The following is a 23,007-nucleotide window of genomic DNA, read 5'->3' on the forward strand; positions in this document are numbered from 1 at the left end:
CATTGAACTATGAACCAGGAGGTTGCGGTTTGATTCGCAGTCAGGGCACATACCCGGGTTGCGGGCTCGATCCTCAGTATGGGGCATGCAGGAGGCAGCCGATCAATGATTCTCTCTCATCAATGACGTTTCTATCTCTCTCTCCCTCTCCCTTCCTCTCTGAAATCAATAAAAATATATTTTTAAAGAGATTTTTCATGGAACGTCTTAGTGACAAGATATGCTTTCTAAAAATATCTTTGGCTTATTAATTGGGGTAGGGACTGAAAAAGCAAACATATGTTAATGTCCATGGCTGGAGCCTTCTCTCTGTTTCTCTACAGCATTCACATGGCTGGTCCTTTCTGGAGAACTCCTCCCTGGGCTTCTATCAGTGCAGGGTGCTTGTTCTTCTAACTCTCAGGCCACCAGTTGTTGTTCTCCTTTGCTGGCTCTCCCCGCTACAGTGATCCCTCAGGGTTTTGTCTTAAAGTCGCCTCTCTTTTTACTTACACATGATTCTCTTCGTAAGCTCATCTACTCTGAGGGTTTCAATTATAGGCATAGCTTGTACAATGACCATTTGTTACATGTTATACCACTTCCTTCCCCACCCCCCACCCCCATTTTTTATTTTTGTTTTTTTTTTCCTATTTAAGACACACATATCCTTTCAAGTAAGAACAATATAGTTAATATATGTTTTTCATGTTGGTCAGCTAGTGGTAGAAGTGCATGTTGCTACCCTCCTGGGTAGAGGACACTAGGGGCCATACTGCATAGTATGTTCCTGGCTTTGCTTTTCATTTTCCTTGAACTAATGGTGCTTGACAATCTGTTAACTCCACTGTAGTCTCTCCTCCGGTTATTATGTAATGTTTTGATTTTTTTTATAAAAAAGTTAGGTGTAATAGTACATGAGGCACAGCAAAAGTGCTAGGAAAAATTCTCACCCTGGATGTTAATCTACTAATTTTTTAGCTGGCCTGAGGTATAGGAGTACAGGTAGTAAAGATAAAAATTGCCAATTAGGTAATGGTGGAAAGTCTTCCACCATTTACAAGGCAATTACAAGGAATACCATAAACATTGTACCCTGTGAGAAAATGACCAATAACTGAATAAATAACTGAATCAAAGAAAAAATGAACAAAGTGAGATGACTGGTCTACCATACCCTACAGAAATATTAATGCTTCCAATAAAACATGTAATATTCTCATACTGAATAGCTGCGGTGTGAGTATATGTAGTTTTTTTCAAATGCAATATTCTGTAACACACTGGGCATTTCATCATGAAAACAAATGCCTGAAATTTGCACCTATTGCATATATTCACTTCTGATAATGACTTAAACTTGGTGTATTTATATTGGCAAAGAAAATACTTTTTAAGTTTAATATTCAAATCTATTTGTCTAAATCATCCAGGTTAGCTCTTTGTCTTCCAAATAAATATGTAATTTTTCAATGCAAAGATATGCTCTAGGTGTAAGAGTCAGCCATAGAGCAGAGAATATGGTCATGGCTTTCAGATTTGTTAAATAATGGAATACAAGAGCTCCCTTCAGGCTTTACATTTGCTCATTAGTCTTCAGTGAATGAGATCTAAAAAGTGACAGATATGTTACTTTACCTGTAAACAATGAAAGATGCAGCTAGGAAACTCATTCTAACCAACTTAGTGATAGGGGCCTGGAAAGTGTGATGGCTCTTCACATGGGCTGGGTTAAATCTAGGCGAATTTGAGTGTCAATAAGGAATGGGAGACAGGCTGACATGGGGGAAAGCAGGTTCTGTACTCTATTATTTCTTTCTAGATCTTACAGAGCAGACATATTTTCTCCTTTTAAATGTGAGCATTCATTTAGCTGAAACCAGTTTGGCTCAGTGGATAGAGCATCGGCCTGCAGACTGAAAGGTCCCAGGTTCGATTCCAGTCAAGGGCATGTATCTGGGTTGGGGGCACATCCCCACTGGGAGATGTGCAGGAGGCGGCTGATCGATGTTTCTCTCTCATCGATGTTTCTGACTCTCTATCTCTCTCCCTTCCTCTCTGTGAAAAATCAATAAAATATATTTAAAAAAAATAAAAAAATAAATGTGAGCATTCATTTAAACCTACAAGAAAAATGTTCTTCACTCAGTTTCATGGCTCCGTATAGGTCAGTGATGGCGAAACTTTTGAGCTCGGTGTGTCAGCATTTTGAAAAACCCTAACTTAACTCTGGTGCCATGTCACATATAGAAATTTTTTGATATTTGCAACCATAGTAAAACAAAGACTTATATTTTTGATATTTATTTTATATATTTAAATGCCATTTAACAAAGAAAAATCAACCAAAAAAATGAGTTCGCATGTCACCTCTGACACGCGTGTCATAGGTTCGCCATCACTGGTATAGATTAACCTCAGTATTAAAACTTATCAGGTTTGGTTAATAAGAAAAAATATCCTTCTCAGCTTGCAAGGCAGAGACTTAGGATTCATTTATGAAAGAAAAACATTCTCAATTTAAAGAAATGCCCAAGGCTTATAGTTTTTTTAAAGGGTGTGTTTCTAGGATAATGATGTTGCACAATAAATGACTCATTGCAAAGAGTAGATCTAGCTAATCTCTTCCTGGAGTTACTGACAACGGCAAATTAAATTAACAGGAATGGTCTCTAAGAATTTTATAAGCCTGATCTTAAAATGAAATTATAGCTGAACACTTTAAAACAGTAAATTGATTTCTAAATTATATAAAAAAAATTTTTTAAATAAAAGTATATGTAATAGGAGTGAGAATCCCCATGAAAAGGGATGGGGGTATAAAGTGGCGCACTGGGAAATTTTCTATTACACGTCCATCCCTTCCTTACTTCATCCTTTCCCTAAGAGGTCCCAGAAATACTAGGAAGTGCCTTAATAATGACGAATAGACAGCTTTTAGTAAAAATTTTAAATTATAGAGCAATGGTCCCAAACTCTTATTTCCTGATAGTAAATGTTTTGGAAATGCAAATTCTCAGGCCTTACTCCAGACTCAGTAAGTCAGAAACTTTGGGGGTGGGACTCAGCAATCTGTGATGAAAATGACTTGAAGGTGACTCTGGTGTTATTTAAAGTTTTAGAACCTCTACTCAGACTAATTAAAACAAGAATTACTAGAGTCTCTGTGTTTTCTCAAAGGTGATGGGTGTTTTATGAAGTAATTATAAGAGCTTTAGGGATATGATCACAGTAATTACAGCCTATTCTATTTCTGCAATATACATGCTCATAGTTCACCTAGTTAAGTCGTGTTTAGTTTTAAATAAACCAGCACAGTATTAGGCTGACAAAAAGGTCAACTCATAAGGTGCTAAGAGATTGAACCTTACTTAGGGTTTTCTTGGGTCAGTGGAGGAAAATTATAGAGAAGTTACATATTGGAGAGAATCAAGTACTTCTCTCACATAATCACATATAATGTTTACTCAATAATGAGGTCTGTTATAACTTGTTTACTTTGCTTAGGAATTAAAAGGCTCACATTATCAAACTAGGCAAAATAATATACTGAGTTGGGAGGGGATATTGCTTTTGATCTTAGGGGAAACATTTTGTTTTCCCATCATGCATGCCTTCCTCCATTACGATGTCTTCAAACTACAACTAATAAGTTTCCAAAACGATTTTGTTAAGCTTCCTCAAATCTTCTATATATCCCACAGCTAAAATAATGAAGACCTCAGGAGACAAGTGCTACTGAGAAGACATCTGTGCAAGGAAACATCTCCTTGCACAACGTCCAAGTCAGAAGAGGTTCTTTTTTCCCCTGGGTGGGGAGGACCTCCTCGTGCTTGGAGGAATGCATACACTGAGCAGTAAGGACAAACTGACTTGCTACAGAGAGGCACAAAATCTGGTCCCCCAGAGTCACAGGAAACAGGCTGTTACAGCATCAAACCGCTCCTTCAGAGCTGCCCAGGGCTCCAGAGGCTCTTAATAAATCTAATGATGGTATTGCTCAAATAACGATCACATTCTCTGTGGTGATGGCTGTTAGATATGCACCAGCACCTGCTGACGTATCCCGTACTTACATGTTAAGTTGAATACTCTTGGTAGGTAAAGTGTAAATATCAAGTGTGTCAAAGATGAGCTAGTGCCTTTCTAAAATTCATGCTGGAGTGCAGAATTTAATCAAACACAATTTGTGGCAAATACATTCTGTTTTGGAGGAAGTGTTTCTAAAAAGCTGGATGGGATTCACTCAGGTATCAAGATTAAAGATAAATTTAGAAAACAGACTATCCTAATGAAAAATTATAATAATATCTTAATTTATTCAAATTCATCAAGCAAATTGTTCTTAATGAAATGATAGCATTTGATACTGTTTTTGCCATTTTCATTGCATCACCCTCAACAGCTAATAAGTGAGGCCGAAAAGATGAGCAGGCCACTGTGCTATAAAGTCACAGGGGTTGACACAACTGTCCCAAGAGGAAGCAGCTTTTGACTTAAGGGCTGAAAGTAATTTTTATCATTTTCAAAGTAAGATGCCAGGTTTTCTTCTGCCAAAAGGATATCATTTTATATTTCACTTATGCAGCATTCTATTCAATGAATCAAAGTGATTCAAAACACCAAAACTAAACAGAAAAGTCCTGCTTGTCATTTTCTCTCAACCCCATATGGGACTGATCAGTTTATGAGATGCTTTTTACTGGAATTAATATAAAGGAAAAGGGGGAAAGAACTAAAGCAGACAGCATCTTATTTTCAAGAACTATATATACATTTTATGTTTCGTCCTATAGTGCTCATTGGAAACGAGCCTATAGAGGAAGCCAGTGCCTTGTGGCCATATCAAGCCTATCGTATTTGCCTCCTAATCACATCTACCAAAAAAAATGCTCTCTAGTGTGTGCTTTGTCTCTGGCTGACAAATAAAAGAAATACGAGATCCTGCAAGAGCTGACTGGACCCAAGCCTGGGATTAATGAAAATACTGGCTGAAGCTATACCACATGAAAGCTAATCACAGATGATTTCACAGGTCAGATTCACTACTGCATTGCTGTGAGAGTTATTCATGAATTACAGCATATAATTTCACTATTAGGAAAATTTAATAAATTGGAATCCTATGGCATTCATGTTGACAGCAGTTTTTCCAAGCTTTAAAAATAAATTAAAGAGAAAACAAGATGGCGGCATAGGTAAACACTGGAAATTGCTGCCTCTCACAACAAATTCAAAATTACAACTAAAAGACAAGACGGACATCATCCTGAACCACAGGAAGGCTGGCCGAGTGGAAATTCTACAACTAGAAGGAAAGAGAAAAGCACACTGAGACTCAGAGGAGGTGCGGAAGTAAAGTGCAGAGGTACAGAGGCACATGTGGAAAGGGCTGGCAACTGAGAATGTGGCTGTCTTTTTCAATCGGGAGGGAGACACAAGCTCCCGACATCTCTGAACTCCAGTTCAGGGCGAGTCTTTGGGGACACAGACTCATATGGGAAGAAACTGGACTGTCTGGCATCAGTCAGAACTAGAGGGCGGCTTTCTCTCAGAGGTGCTTGCAGTGATTACCGGGACACTGAGACGGGGGGGACTCTTAGGGTAGGACTAAGGAGCAGCCATAGCTGCTTGCTCCACCCTGTTGATCCCCTGAAACCCTGCCAACCCAAGCTTTGCGCAGAGGCTTTTGCATATGAAAGGCCTGGCCCTTTGCAATTTGAAAATTACCTAACAAACTGCAGCTGGGTCAGAGAGACCCAGAACTTCCAAAAGAAGGCCCAAGGCCCCACAGCAGCTTGCATTGCTTCACAGCTGGGCCTCATCTGGGCACTTCCAAACCCCAAACAAAGAAGAGGAATCTGCAGATCTCTCCATAGCTCCTGCTGGGTAGCCTCAGGCAGAGGCTAAAATTAGCACCTCCTTAGAGATCCAAGAGCCAGTGTACCCAGTGGTCAGAGTGGGACCATCCAAATTACAACTCCTCAGATCCATATGGGACACACTCAGGGTGCAGACTTAGTGAGCACCAAAGCCCCACTGAAGCAAGTCTTGCCCCAGAGGGGTGTCTTCAGCACAGAAGTTCTCCCACTGCAGACACAGCTGATTCTCACAGCCAATTGGCCTGGAGGTCAATTCCTCCCAGTGATACCTACAACAATCAAGGCTTAACTACAACAAGACTGTGCACACAGCCACAAAGGGGTGCACCAAGAGTGTCCACCTCAGGTAATTGGGGAGGCTGAGCCACTGGGCCCTATAGGACACCTATCACAGAAAGCCACTGTATCAACACAGGGAAGCATAAAAAATGCGGAGACAAAGAAACAAGTCACAAATGACAGAAATGGAGGAAAAAAAACTACTGGGTATAGAGTTCAAAACCACACTTATAAGGTTTTTCAAGAATTTTCTAGAAACCGCCGATAAATTTAGTAAGACCCTCAATAAGTCCAGTGAAACTGCCAATAAATTTAGTGAGACCCTCAAGAAATCTAATGAGACCCTCGAGGTTATGAAAAAGGACCAACTAGAAATTAAGCATACACTGACTGAAATAAAGAATATTATACAGACTCCCAACAGCAGACTAGAGGATCGCAAAAATCAAGTCAAAGATTTGAAATACGAAGAAGCAAAAAACACCCAACCGGAAAAGCAAAATGAAAAAAGAATCCGAAAATATGAAGACAGTGTAAGGAGCCTCTGGGACAACTTTAAGCGTACCAACATCCGAATTATGGGGGTGCCAGGAGAAGAGAAAGAGCAAGATATTGAAAACCTATTTGAAGAAGTAATGACAGAAAACTTCCCCTACCTGGTGAAAGAAATAGACTTACAAGTCCAGGAAGCGCAGAGAACCCCAAACAAAAGGAATCCAAAGAGGACCACACCAAGACACATTATAATTAAAATGCCAAGAGCAAAAGACAAACAGAGAATCTTAAAAGCAGCAAGAGAATGAAAGTCAGTTACATACAAGGGAGTACCCATACGACTGTCAGCTGATTTCTCAACAGAAACTATGCAGGCCAGAAGGGAGTGGCAAGAAATATTCAAAGTGATGAATACCAAGAACCTACAACCAAGATTACTTTATCCAGCAAAGCTATCATTCAGAATTGAAGGTCAGATAAAGAGCTTCACAGATAAGGAAAAGCTAAAGGAGTTCATCACCACCAAACCAATATTATATGAAATGCTGAAAGGTATCCTTTAAGAAGAGGAAGAAGAAGAAAAAGGTAAAGATACAAATTATGAACAACAAATACACATCTATCAACAAGTGAATCTAAAAATCAAGTGAATAGATAATCTCATGAACAGAATAAACTGGTGAATATAATAGAGTCAGGGGCATAGAAAGGGAGTGGACTGACTACTCTCGGCGGGGGGGGGGGGGGGGAGGGGTGTGGGAGGTGGGGGAAGAGACTGAACAAAAATCGTACACCTATGGATGAGGACAGTGGGGGAGGGGGGTAAGGGCAGAGGGTGGGGTGGGAACCGGGTGGAGGGGAGCTATGGGGGAAAAAAGAGGAACAACTGTAATAATCTGAACAATAAAGATTTATTTTTTAAAAAATAAATTAAAAACAAGGCAAAAATGAAATAAAGAATTACTAGAAAGTGCTTATTTTGAATGAACTCTTTAATGAATGGTTACAAAATGGGTATACTATATGGAGCTGATCTGACTATGATTACAAGAAAGACAGCAAAAAAACAGTAAGTATTCAGTTATGAGTATTATGTCAGGAGGGGAAGAAGCACACCTAAAGTTCGCTATACATTATTAAAACTTCACTCCAGTATTTCCCCGAGTTCAGTAAGTTTTCTGAGCCCTATAAGTATTTTAAAAGAAGAAGAGGAAGAAGGCCATACCTCTGCAAACTGAAACAAGGCTGATGCTTGACACTGTTTTGAAGGAGCATCGGGGTGGGATGTACTTGAAGATATCTGAAAGGAAACAAGTAGTTTTTAATGCACAAAAACACTTTCCCATATCAGAGTAATAGATTTTGCCATGTATTCCCACTGTAGACACTGATGAAGAATCACACTCAATCCCTTTTAGAAGAACAGTGCAAATTATAAAGGAAGACAAAGGCCATGTTTCTAAAAACAGGTGATTTAAAGAACAAAGACTGAGTTTAGCTCATTTGCCATGTCTCTTGTAAGGGTATTAGCTACATGTCAAATAGCATTGAGATGAATTTCCTTATTTCAATGGATTTCTTAAAATATTATTAAAAGTTGGAAGCTGCAAGGAAAGACAGTCACCTTCTCTCTTCCCTACACCACTACCCCCCAAGCTGTTTTCTGCTTAGGCGCAGTTGTAAAACAATATTGGAAAAGCATATGGATGTGGGACAGGGTATCTGGTATCTTAGATCTGTTCCTCACTAGCTACATGACCTTGCACTGTTCAGCTAATCTTTCTGCAATTTTCCCCAACTGTAAATCGATAATGTCAGTCTCCATTTTATAGGATATGGAAGAAAATAAGCCATAATAGAGCAATAGAACTCAACAAATTGTTCATAATACCACTAGTGGCCCGGTGCACGAAATTCATGCAGGGGGGCGGGGGGTTGTCCTTCAGCCCGGCCTATACCCTCTCCAATCTGGGACCCCTTGGGGGATGTCTGACTGACGGTTTAGGCCCGATTCCCTTCTCGACTGCCGGTTTAGGACCGATCCCTGTGGATCGGGCCTAAACTGGCAGTTGGACATCCCTCTTGCAAAACAGGACTGCTGGCTCCTAAGTGCTCACCTGCCTGCCTGCCTGCCTGATTGCCCTTAACCACTCTGCCTGCTGGCCTGCTCGACCCCAACTGCCCCTCCCCCCCCCCCCCGCCAGCCTTCTCACCCCAACTGCCCCCCCATCGGCCTGATTGTCCCCAACTGTCCCCCTGCCAGCCTGCTCGCCCCCAACTGCCTTCCCCTCCTGACCTTATTGCCCATAACAGCCTCTGCCTTGGCCCTGCCACCATGGCTTTGTCCGGAAGGATGTCCGGATGGTCTCCCAGTCTAATTAACATATTACCCTTTTAATAGTATAGATAGAGGACTGGTGCATGGGTAGGGGCCAGCTGGTCTATCCTGAAGGGGGTCCTGGATCAGGGTGGGGGTTCCCTTGGAGGGTGGGGCCAGCTTGGGCAAGGTGCTGATGGCCATTTGCAGGCTGTCCATGCCCCCAGTGGGGTGAGGGACCCCCTATTGGGGGGCGTGGTGGCCTGGGTGAGGGGCTGATGACTGTTTGCAGGCTGGCCACACCCCCATTGGGTAAGGGTCCCCGCTGGGGGGTGTGGCCAGCTTGGGCGAGGGGCTGAGGACCCTTTGAGGGCAGTTTGCAGGCCGGCCAAGCCCCCAGCTTTGTCTGGAAGTCTTCTGGTCTAATTAACATATTACTCTTTTATTAGTATAGATGCGCTCCCCCCCACCCCCCTCACACACACACACACACACACACTACAGCTGCCTGACAGTGGACAGAGGGTTCTGCCACACCACATTTAGTTTAACTAAGAGACCTTTTGTTTCCACTTGGCCCTAATTATGGTAACCTCATTAGTTTGCACTGAGGGCCATGTGGAAAACTTTCCAAGGATTTTTTGAGAGCAAGGTCAATTATTAATTTTGGTTCCAAAGTGAACAAACTCTGTCCAGCTACAATATAGGGTGAAAGTGAGTCACAAAAGCAGAAAGCCTGGACAATATAAAGTCAGCCCATTCCCAGGCCAATAAAAATATTTTTCATCAATTAATTGTGCTCATCAACTCCATCAAAGAGTACTTACAAAGCAAAAAATGTACCTTAATCATAACTCTTCAACCACAAAAATCAATTTTAATCTCAATTAAATTATGTTGGCTAGAAAAATAATGAAACCAGTTTTGGTGACACAGTATCAAAGCTCTATTTAAGGATAAGAAAGAGTAGAGAAAGTAATGGAATCATTGACTTTATTCATTGCTGAAGCCATTAGGAAAATTTTAATTCTACTCTAAGTCCTAATTCAGACATCTAAACATTTTTAGAATAAATATAAGTAAAAACAAGTCCTATTTAACAAACTAGATATAAACAAACTATCATAAATGGGTAGTTTTAACCAAGTGCTCTGACGACACTGAACACATTGAGGATAAAATCGTAGACCTCCTCTTGGTCTAACCATGAAATCTGTCAGTGCAAGTCATGACAGACTGCAAATAGGAATCTACAAGGATTTTCCTGAAGTCCTGGGAATTATACACCAGGTAGGTCTTACTTCAGACATCACTTTTCATTCCTACCATCCCTCTATAAAAGTTTGAGAAGACAAATAGTTTATGTAAAGACAAATGTCTTTCTTCAAGGCTTAAATCAGACAGTGGACAAAACAGAACCAGTATAAACCATCTAGATTTTTGAAAAGCATTTCACAGGTTTCTCTCTCAACAAAAGGTCATTTTGCACATTAATATTGGGATAAAACAGATATTCCGTTAATGACATGAGTAGGGGGCTCCTGAAGAAATATTACATCAGGGACTCTTTATATCAAAAAGAACAGGAAATCTCTTTGGAATCTTCCATGTGCTGTAGAACACACAAACATGTACATATGTCCACAAAACCAAATTTCATATAACATTTTAGAGATTTCATTAGATCCCTACGGGCTTAGAGATCAATGGTTAAGCATCTCTGCTTTCAAAGTTGGGGTCAACACTATTTCACATGAATATAACTACTGGAGAACAGGGTGAATCCCCTGTTACATTAATACATTAGGAAACAATGTACAAAACAACTGGAATTCATGGTGCATCCACAAAAGGGCAGAAAGGAAAGTGATAGATGAGTATCATGTCAGCAAATTTATAATATTCCTGTGCTATCTACAGGGCATTTAGTCATATTATAAACAACGTCTTAAAAGGAATAGCCTACTATACCACTGTAAAAAGCAGTTTGCCAATGAAAATGTTGAGAACCACCAGGAAAGGACAACATTAGAGAGGGAAAAAAATCTGAAACTTAAATATGCTCTCCTTGCATAAAATGGTTATGCAACAGGCAAATGTTAAAAAGGTTGAGTGAAAGACAATTCCAGTGATCAAAGGGAGATGAATGCTTTAAAGTTCAGGAAAAAACTAATTAATCAAAGCTCCATATTGAGTTCTGGGGTAAATGAAGATATTTTGGGAAGCAGTCTTGACCTTTAAACTTGATATCAAGGATAATGTGCTTTTGTACTTCATCTCTTTCAACCAATGTTAAAGATGTATTGAGCCTAACAGGTTTGACAAAACACAGTAAGACTTCAGATATTTCAATTAAAAGAAAATAGAACTTAAAAAAAGGAATGCATAGTCAATGAACAACCAGGAGTTGTTTCTGTCTTCACATTTAGTATCTGATAGGTGACTAATAATAATTCAATTATGCTATTTTTAAAAATTGATTTTAGAGAGAGAGGGAAAGGGAGCAAAAGAGAGCTAGAAATAGAGAGAAACACCAATTGGCTACCTTCCGCACACATCCCAACCAGGGATCAAACTCACAACCTGGGAATGTGCTGGGATTGGGAAATGAACCCGAGACCATTCAGTACAGGGGATGATGCTCCAACCAATTGACCCACACTGGCCAGGGCTCAATTATATTCTTAATTTTACTATCCATGAATAAAAATTATTGATAAGGCTTACGTGTAATAATAATCAGGACTTAATAATAATTTTTATACACATATAGTTATTCTTTAATTGAGAGATTCTGGACTTTCAACTATCTTTCAAAAATTAAATTTTTCCATTTATAGTCAACTGAGCTAAGCAGAGTTCATCATTGCTTTAAGTTATTGTCATCAGCCCAGATTTAAGCTCATTTTACAATTTCCTTATTAAGCACAAATTTCAATGTATTACCTCAGCAAACTGAAATAATGGTGACTTCTGACGCAATTCAGGGGATTCTGAAACATCAGGCCTGCAGGAGCCAGAGGACATCTGAAACAAGGAAAGATGGTATGAAGCATCACAGGAATCATTTCTGGAATACGACAGAAGATAAATGCCACCTAAAATGTTCCTATTTGAGGAAAGAATGGTTTTGATTGCCCCAATTTGAGGCAATACTGTGACAAAAAAGTACTTATATTCTGCAAATTTTATACAAGACGCCATTCAACTGTAAATAATGCCATAAATAGCAGATGAGCAAGACAATGCATTTTAAAAAGTTAATATTCACCATTTCTACAATGATGCCCATTTGATCTCTTGGAGTTCTGCGACCAAATCCAAAGAATATCTATGTCTTTCATGTTCTGTGTTTCTCCAATATTTCACATCACCAGACTACATGAACATATAAGAGATTTGAAAATACAAACAAAACTAAAATCACATTCGTGTTTTCCAGGGTTTTCATGCGTTTACACACAAGCCCCAACCTTAGAAAGGTTAGTATTTGCTTAGAAATTTATTTTATGCTACATATTTTCTTCTTTAAAATATATTTTTATTTATTTCAGAGAGAAAAGGAGAGGAAGAGAGAGATGGAAACATCGAGTGCCATTGATCAGCTGGTTCATAAGTTGACACTCAACCACTGAGTCACACAGGCCAGGCCATATTTTCTTTTGTACTACTTATCATTTTTGATAAACATTAAGGCTCTGTTATCTTCATTTGTGATTTTCATTATTAACAACAGTTACTGAAACATCACAGATTTATTTTTCAAAATTCTTGCTATTAATCAAGTACTCATTTCAGGAAACACATTTCTTTTATCTCAATGCGTAAAACTGACTCATTTCTGCATCTGGGTGACATAATCGCTTAGGTAGACAACTTCATTTCAAAAGTCATAGGAATCACAATGTTAGAGAGAGAAGGATTTCATCATCCTCTCATCTAACCCTTTTTACAGCTGAAGAAACTTAGCACCAGAGTGGTGAATAATACCTCTCTCCCCTACATTCAATGATCTTATTCTTTAGTTACATGGCACTGAGCACTGAGCACCACAAGACACAAATATTTGTTTATTGTCTGTCTCCTTGCAGGGGCTTTGTTTAGCGGAAGACGCTGTCTGGGTACAATGTAGATACTCAACAAGTATTTGCTGAATAAACTAAATTAAAGTTAACCATAAGTCTTCTAAATCACAAATTAGTGTATTCTCTTCCCTCTTTCCTGCATGACAATAAGTGTTAGGAAAAAAGTTATCTTTCACTTTAAAGAAAAAAATAGAAAGATGTTAAAAATACTTTTAAATAACATTTCTAACAAGAAAATATCCAAGTCCACTGTGAAAACCTAAAAAACAAAAAAACAGCAGATAAATTATCTACAATGTTATCTCCTCAAGATAAGCACTGTTAATATTCCATGCATATTCTTCCAGCTGTGTATGTAGATAATATTTTCAACAAAAATGGAATATTATACTATCTATCTATATAAAAGGCTAATATGCAAAGTGTCTCCTTGCTAATATGCAAAGTGTCCCCTTGGGAGTTCAACCAGGAGAGACCCGGAATTTGATCGCTTGCTATGATGTGTGCTAACCACCAGGGGGTGACACGGAACAAAGGAAGGCCCTGGCCAGCAGCCGGCAGCCAGAGGAAGGAAGGCCCCAGCAAGCAACTGGAAGGCAGACCCTAGCCAGCAGCTGGATGGCTCCGATCGGCCCTGATCACAGCCAGGCCTAGGGACACTACCCATGCACAAATTTCGTGCACCGGGCCTCTAGTAGTTAGAATATTCTTTTAAAAAAATACATTAATTCTTCTGTGCTAATAAGCCTTTTCCAATGTAATTTTAATAGTTGCGAGGGTTATATCAGATGGTTAAATCCAATGGAAAGAGCTAGCAGTCACCTAGGCTACTTCCTTGAAAACAGTTTCTCACTGAACCTCTTGGTCACACACTGAAGATGTGATTCTCAAAAAGCATCACGGACCCTTGGGCAGGTGCAAGCATTCAAAATGTTAATTGTCTCTTCTGGATTTGAAAGAGTAATGGCTACCTTCTCTCAGATAAGCTCCATGGAAAACATGCAAAGCTTTAATCTGCCACCTGTGGGTCTGGCTGCCAAAACCTGACTCTCTCACTGGCACATCACTATTTGACAAGTTGTGTGCCAAATGGCCCAACAGTGTTTTATTTGCTCTACAAATTTAAAGTTAAATGAGGCTCTCTGCAAATCATTCTGATGCTCTTAAATAAAACATCCTTCTTAAATGAGAAATCAAATGTAAGTATTATTTTTAAAAAATATTTTTTTTTGTTGATTTCAGAGGGGAAGGGAGAGGGAAAGATAGATAGAAACATCAATGATGAGGGAGAATCATAACTTGGTTGCCTCCTGTACACCCCACACTAGGAATCGAGCCCACAATCCAGGCATGTGCCCTGACCAGGAATCTAACCGTCACCTCCTGGTTCATAGGTGGATGCTCAACCACTGAGCAACAATGGCCAGGCCAAATTTAAGTAATTATTAAGGTATCATAATCTTGCATGTTATATCAACTGTACTATGCAATCAAAGAAGTCTATGCATGTGGGCTGTGTTTACCATAAACATAGCAGACACACAATGAATATCTGTTGACTGACTTAATTCTCTATGTATATGTGAATATGAAGAATCTCAGTGATCTAAACAAAAATCACACAAGGGTTGCCTAACAGTTAAAACAACAGTAAAAGAATCACTAAGGCTATGCACTTTAGAGTCTATAAAAACCTATTTACTGTTACCTTAAAGCAGTGTTGATTTAACATAGAGAACAAAATTAGGAGCCGGCAGAATTGGGTTGCCACTAAGCTATGTGATTATCTGACTCTCTCCAGCCGTGGGCAAACTACAGCCCGCGGGCCAGATCCGGCCCGTTTGAAATGAATAAAACAAAAAAAGAAAAAAGACCGTACGCTTTTATGTAATGATGTTTACTTTGAATTTATATTAGTTCACACAAACACTCCATCCATGCTTTTGTTCCGGCCCTCTGGTCCAGTTTAAGAACCCATTGTGGCCCTCGAGTCAAAAAGTTTGCCCACCCCTGGTCTAGTCCATAGCAGAATAGAAGCAAAAAAATCAGCTGGGCCAAAACTCAGAAGAGTGAGGATAAGAAAAGGGAAGAAGGAGGGGAAAAATACAAAACACAGTGCCAGCAGCAAGCAGACACAGGGAGAAGAGAGAAAAGCCAAAAACAACAGACACAAATGCTTACAAAGCATTGTGGTCTATCTAAAAGAAATTAAAGTAGAGCAAATGGCCCCGAAGTTTCTCCTGAAGGCATGAGTTCACTGCAATAATTAATATTTATAACTATGATTCTAAGTTGTCAGGATAAGAATAATTATAAAATATATCCCTTATTAAAAGGCAGAAATTCATGTGACACATACTAGACATATTTCCATCTAAAATCTCAAAATGTAAAAATGGTTCAATGGCATGGGAGATGTATATATGTAGAATTCATTCTTGAGTGGTTGATAAGTAAGGAATCTAATACAAGTGTGAATATCTGTGCATGCAGGATATATACACACACATTTAGAAAAAAAAATCTGAGATTACGATCCACATCGAATGAAGAAGGTATTGCCCACAAAGGACTCCTATTTAACAATGTCATTAGAGAATCCCAGGTTCTCTGACTTGTTGCCTTGTGCTTTGTATTTACAGTGCTCTAAATTACTTGTTATGGATAAACATCAATTCCTCAATATCCATTCCTATGCTTGCATCAGCTTACTCTCCAAATATAACTGAATATAAAGAGTCTAAAATATTTGTTAATTAAGAGGAAAGAAAAGACACTGAATAAGTGGAGGTTAAATAAAGGAAGAAAAAACACACCAAAGGGCTGTTTCTAGAAATAGTCTCTGAAATAATCCATAAGGCCACTAGGTGTAGCTATGCACCCAAGAAAGAAAACAGCTAACGTGATTTCAAAAGCAAAGTTAACCACATATTCAACTTCCTTTACATCCAATCTTTCCTTTGATTTAGCTATAATTCACAATAACCAAGAAAGAGGGATGGTTATGATGAAATAGTATTTTTCCCCCCATAGGTGCAGTTTAGATCTTGAAAACTGTAGACATAGGAACATGACCCAGGCCCCTGATATAAAACAAGATCACACCAGTCAGATGTACTGTAAGTGCTTTGGAAAGTGAAGTATTAGCAAGATCTGCTCCTACTTCACACGGTACAAGACTACAGCTACCCTCAGCTAGACTGTGATGAACACACAAGCAACAAAAGGGTAAGTGCACTTTTATCTGAACTACACATTCCTGCCCTTGGTTAATTAAAATATTTATTGAGTACCCACTCATTCAACAAATGTTCAATAAACACCTATTATATGTCCAATAAACACCTATTAAGATTGCTGAATTCAAGAAACTTACATTCTACACTTATGTTTTTTATGCTGAGGAATAAAATTAAGACTAAGGGAATGTGTTTGGTCCTTACAATGATCACTATTCAAATACAGGGGAAAGCTACACACATACCAGTAAGAATGTAAGTGCATAATGGTGGAATATTACAAGGCTTGTGGGAAGACAAAGAGGCAGTCTCCATGCTTTCTAGGGATGGTGGAAGAAAGTAAGTTAACATCTGAGATATATCTAGAAGGAACACCAGAATTGCAGAAAAGATGTGGCAACAGCAGGAGGAAGAGTATGGAGGCAAGTGCCCTGTATGTGTGAAAACCAGTGACTTTCCCCATGTGGCCGAAGGTTAAGATGTCTGAAAATGTAATGGGAGATGAATGAGCTGAGGGGAATTTGAATTCTATGTTAAGTTTGAAAAGTAAGCTGAAGGTAATGGGGAGCCAGCCAAGGTTTCCAGTCAGAGGAGCTGCATAATGAGACGTGCAGCTTGATAATTCTGTCAGTGGAGTGCAAGATGACCTTGGCCGGGGAGTGACTGAAGACCAATTAGAAGGCTAAGGAAATAAACCAGCTGAGATGTGGGGCCCCAATTAAATCAGAGATGGTATTTTCGAAGCCTCAGTAATTGTCTGGAAGGATGTCAGGGCTGAGGAAGAGAGGTCAGATCATGCCAGTATTTCTAAGGTAGGTTAAAACCTTTCACTCAACCAGGGAACTGAGAGAAGGAAGAAAGATTAAGCAGGGCTGGTGTGTGTGGTTGTCTACTGTAGTAGGAGAAGGTTTTGGGGGTAGAGGGTTCCATTTCAAAGTTCAAGTGTAATCCTGTGTGACTCCACCATCCAGTGATCTGATTCTCACCCTCGTTCAGTCTGATCTAGCCTTTCATACAACAGTGGCTTTTGCCAGGTACCCTGCTGTGACAGTACCTGAGTGATCTTTCATTTGCATTTAATGAGATGTTAAATGAAGTTCTCAAATAGACTTGATCTTTAACACAGGTGAATTAAATGTAAGCATATTACACCCAAGTTAGTCCTTCAAAATGTTTTTAAAGACTAAGATGAAGACACTCTTGATTAAACCTAAATCAGGTTACAGAGTCCTAAAGCACTGTACTTGGCTGGCCGACCCAGGCCTGAGCTGCAGCAGAGAAGAGCACTGGGCTCTCCTGGAGAGCATAACCAAGTAACACTGCAGAGACTGAGCACTCCCCAACCAGAGCACTCGCCAAACACCTGGGGGAGAGGAAGAGTAGGTCCCTGGTTTCACCTTCATACCATGAGTAGAGTTCTCCTATTATTATACGCTGTGCGGCAGAGCACTAGTATGGAATTCCGGGACAGGCTCCAAGCGACTTCCACAAACAAGCTACTGCCCTTTCCACCACCTCTGGGAGACTGAGGAGCTCATACAAATTCATCGCTGTTTTGAGCACTACACCCTGGGAACTCATTGAGAATAGATGCTTGTCAATCCAAGTTGGATAAGATGACCTGATTCTCTGGGCTTTGAGCCTCAGTGCTGACAGATGGAAGAGGCTGGGCTGGATGGGCAGCTCCAGCTAAAACGGCCAGTGAACAGTGATGTAAAACATGGAGGTCTCTACCTGGGGAAAGAGAGAATTCAAAGAGCCCATTTGCTATGTAATGTAAACGTTAAATATGGTATATTTCCTCAGAAAATATGTTCAGAAGCTGTAAAACTATGAGAAAGGAATAATAGCTTTGATTGTGTGGGTTAAGAGTTGGCGGGGGGGGGGGGGGGGGGCGTGGAATTCAATAGATTTTAGCATCCTAAAAGCAGCCTAAGAAAGACACATATTAAACTAGCTCAAATCTACCAACAGGTAGGAAAATTATCTTCCCTACTTCACTGATGTCAGAAATTATAATAAATATGAAAACTTTCAATTTTATTTAATACATATTTGTTTTAAATTTAACACAGTATTTAAAATATGGATGTAATTTAACAAGTACTGGTATAACTACCTTTTCTTTATTTCAGATTTCACCTATCTCACCATTTAGTGGAAAACATGTGGGTTTAAGTTTTAGTATTATGACTTTCTTGCTTTATGACACGATAATAATAATAATAAACCAACCTCACAGGACTTATGGGAGGCTGAAATGAGATTATCCATGTAAATGCTTATTAGCACAGGGCCAGGGCCCAGAAACAGGACTCCACGAGAGAACTGGCCTGAACTGAGGTCAGGTGGGCTGAATCACAAAGGACCTGTGTGCTACTCAAAGACTGATGCTAGTTCTCCTGCTCCTGGGTTCAAATCCTGGTTCTGTTGTCATTTCATAGCTGTATACTCTTGAGCAGGTTATTTAACCCTTATCTGCCTCCTCTTTTGCACCTAATAGTTTAATATCCTATATAATAAAAGGCTAATATGCAAACTGACCGAATGGGGAACTGGTCGCTATAATGTGCACTGACCACCATGGGGGCAGATGCTCAATGCAGGAGCTGCTCCCTGGTGGTCAGTGCACCAGAAGCCGGGCTCACAGCTGGCAAGCGCAGTGGTGGTGGTGGGAGCCTCTCCTGCCTCTGCAGCAGCACTAAGGACAACCCCCGCCAGCTCCAGGACTGTGAGAGGGTACAGGCCGGGCAGAAGGACCACCCTCTCCCCCACCTGAGTGCACAAATTTGTGCACCAGGCCTCTAGTTTACTTATAAGGAAAATAAGACTTAACTCATAAAGTTTTATGGAAATCAAGAGTTACTCTCATGTAATGCACTTAAGAGCAATGCCTGGAATGAAGGAAGTGCTCAATAAATGTTAGTTGTCATAACTAACCACACTGCAAGCAAGTGGGGAGCCCAGCAGCTTCAATCCTATCATTTCTTATCTCAAGTTGCTTCAAGTCTTCCAGCTGAGTGAAGACTTACACACAGTATACAATGAGAACATTGTAATACTTTCCTTATAGAGTTTATAATAAAGGACACAATTAATTATAGGGGTGGGAAAAAATGTGGTTACAATAATAAAATAATAAGTAATAATATAAGAATAAACACACATACTCACAACTGTAAAACTACTTTTGCCTACCCTATATAATCAAGTGCTATAATGTATATTATAATGCTGACAGTAACAGCTATGAGGTATTAGTTAGAGAAGAAATCAAATTTGGCTCAAAACAAGCAGGAAGGGTTTCCTGGAGGAGATAAGAGATTAATATTACAAACATAAACATAAAACAGAATTTATTATTTTCAAATTTCTGTCATATAGAAATGTTTTGGTTTTAAATACGCAGATGGTGATCAACAAATGAAAGCCAAAGTGATTCCCTCTGAAGCCAGAAGTATCATGTGAAGAGTTTCTAACTCTAAACACCTGATCTTATGACACCATAGAGACATGTTTCTGTTTTTTTTCCTGATGTGCCTGGAACACAGAAAGTATTCTATGAATACCTGTTGTATGAATGAATGTGTAAAAAGATGGCACAGAGTGGGTTCCTACACTGTTCATTTCTTATACAGACCTTTAAAGTTCCTTAATGGAGGTGTGCCATTATCAGCTAGCATTTTCTCCACTAACTTTGATCCTAACTCAGACACTCTACTACAGTTGTACTTCCTATATTGGCTTCTTCCAGGTAATAAAAAGTTGTCTCCTCAACTTTTTATTGAGCACCAGGTGATAAACAGAGTAAATTACAACTGTACTTTCCTACAAGTTTTCACTAAACAGAAACTGTGTGTGTGTGCACGCACGTGCACTGCTAGTAAAGCATACTGTAGCCTGCAGGAGTAAGCCTGATATAATTTATGCTTTCAAGTTAAATAGGAAATGCCAAGAATAACTTATGGTAACAGAACTAGATACCTCCAAGAATGCTTGCCAAGAGAGTTAAAAATGCCTTACAGGTTTTATTTAATTAATCTTCATAGATGTCTTGGGAGTTACAGGCAAGAGAGTATTATTGCTAGCTCTATTTTACAGCATGGGAAGCAAAGAAAAAAAGTTGATCATAACTTTATTGTCATATCTCTTGATTCCAACAAAAGAACTAGGCATTCTAATATCACAGACCCACCGTCTAATGCACTTCTTATACATTTGAAAGTTTGCCTTCAGTCATTCAACTAAGTTATGATTATTCTGCCTAATTTTTCTTATTTTCGACAATTCCCCAAAACATCCTTTCTTAGGTTCAGTACTGGATGTTGTCCTTTCCAAAATTAACCCAACCTATTCAATACATTATGCACTGAATAATCTCCCCATACTCTCTCAATTACATACTCCCTGACTTTATTTTTAAATTTTAACTTAGCTTTACATTTTATTAAAGTAAGCAATAAATATAACAGTATAGAAGACTTTTAGTCCTACAGATTACCTCTAGGGCAAATACTTATACTTTATTGCATTTTCATCTGTAAATACTAGTAACTACGTGATATGAAATGTAAGGGCTAAATTCTCTTAATGCAACAGCCTTCCCTTTAGCTCTTCCCAGAGTTTGATGTGAACATTGTTCAACTTTTTCTTTCTTGTTCCTTTAAATTAAAAAAAAAAAAAAAAGCGTGTATGTTCACTTAAATCTCTGGGCATTCAGAAAGGCTCTCTGTGGCCCTCGGCTAGCCTATTTTCTTCTGGCACTTACATCATATCTCACTGATTGAACAACTTCCATTTGATTTCTGATTTAAATAGGTTTGCTAAAATCTGCTATTCATTGGAAACACCCCTTTCCATCTCCTTCATTATCCGAGGTTACTTACTGATGAGACGTCTATGCTTACACTGCATCTCCCCAGCTCTCGGGACACAGGCTTACTCTGCCATTTTGAGACAGGGGTCACTCCTTTGTGCCAGCCTTGCTCAATGACTTTATTTTGCTTCTTTAACCCATAATTCATTAGTGACAAACATTGCTTTTTAAAATTTATCCCAAATAATTAATGCATTTCAATGTACTCTGGATATAAAGGAAATTATAGGACTACTCATTTATGTAAGAAATAAAAGATCTGCCCTGACAAGGTAACTCAGTTGGTTAGAGAGGCCTTCTGATACATCAAGGTTGTGGGTTTGATCCCCAGTCAGGGCACATAAAAGAATCAATCAGTGAATGCATAAATACATGGAACGACAAATCTCTCTCTCTCTAAAAATTACTTCAAAAATGAACAATCCAAAATAAACTTAAATGCAAATTTCATCCCTTTTATTATTCAAAAAACACTGCTACCACAATAGAAACTACAGAAGCAAGCCTGATTCATTAATAGTAGCATATAAAAATGTTGACTTAATAATGCAACAGATATGGCACCTCCAGAGTCAATCAGAAGACTGAGGAAAAAGAGAAAATGCAAATGTTTTGTTTGTTATTATATATCCACTGATAGCTCAAAAACCTATTATTTCTGTCTAAAAACTCTAAAAATACTTCAGGTAGATCTAGGAAACAGAATAGGCCAAAGAAACTTTTAATCTGGAATTTTATTATTTCAGTTACAGCTAGACTCTACCTTTTAGAATTAAAAAAGAAAAACTATTGTCTATATTAAAATTCCATATTTTAAAAAATAGACCTTTGAAGACCTTTTCTATGTATTTAGGGCTCGGGACACAGGCTCTTTCTCTGTGGCAGAATTTTTGTAAATGTCATTTTATTAGACTGGTCCTACCTAACAGCAAACACAAATTTTACAATAATTATCCATTTCAAGTGTCAGAAGTCTAAATTTTCTGTATCTCTCTTCTTAAATCATTATTCTGCTAATTTTCTCTCAGGATATTCAAATACCTATTTACTATATTTGTTTTAGTTTCATCATCTGCCCAGATATATATAAGCCCCTAAAGTTATATGACCATTTCTCCATATTGGGAATAAGATACTGAACAGAAAATCAGGTGCTAAATAAAGTCTGCTAATGACTATATGACATGAACTCTCAAACTATATTTAGAGACAGCATTATTCTATAGAACTTTCACTGCTTTATTGCTTCAGTATCTCAAGATTATTTTCAATAATGACCTATATTTCTGAGATGAGAAATGGGCATTATGAAGAAAAAGCTTTAAAAGAATAAAGCTTTAAAAAGCTGTATTCTTAAAAGTAATACATCACATAAACAAATTGAAAGACAAAAATCACATGATCATATCAATAGATGTACAAAAAGCATTCGACAAAATACAACACTCTTTTTGGATAAAAACTCTCAGCAAACTGGGAATAGAGGGATCATCTCTCAACATAATAAAGTCCATATAAAACAAACCTACAGCCAACATCATACTCAAGGGACAAAAACTAAAACCATTTCCCCAAGAGCAGGAACAAGACAGGGTTGTCTGTTTTCACCACTCTTTTTTTTTTCTTTATTGATTAAGGTTTTACATATGTGTCCTTATTCCCCCATTGCCCCCACCCAACCCCCACTCCTGCCCTCACCCCCCTAGTGTCTGTGTCCATTGGTTATGCTTATATGCATGCATACAAGTCTTTTGGTTGATCTTTCTGCCCTCCCCCCACCCTCCCCTGTCTTCTCTTTGAGGTTTGACAATCTGATTGATGCTTCTTTGTCTCTGGATCTGTTTTTGTTCATCAG

The 23,007-nt window shown here is 38.9% G+C and overlaps 1 protein-coding gene across 2 annotated transcripts in view; it reads right to left on the minus strand.

The window, feature by feature from the left end:
- The window catches only part of BBX (BBX high mobility group box domain containing), a 291,476-nt gene that overhangs the window by 53,167 nt on the left and 215,302 nt on the right, over positions 1-23,007 (minus strand). For both annotated transcript variants that reach the window (XM_081086560.1, XM_081086561.1), the window contains 2 exons: positions 11,899-11,979; positions 7,861-7,935 (listed from right to left, as the gene is read on the minus strand). In XM_081086560.1, coding sequence (XP_080942686.1) covers positions 7,861-7,935; positions 11,899-11,979 — 156 coding nt within the window. The remainder of the gene's footprint in view (positions 1-7,860; positions 7,936-11,898; positions 11,980-23,007) is intronic.

The sequence above is a fragment of the Myotis nattereri genome (genome assembly GCF_964212035.1).
Source record: "Myotis nattereri genome assembly, chromosome: 3".
Taxonomy (NCBI): Eukaryota; Metazoa; Chordata; class Mammalia; order Chiroptera; family Vespertilionidae; genus Myotis; species Myotis nattereri.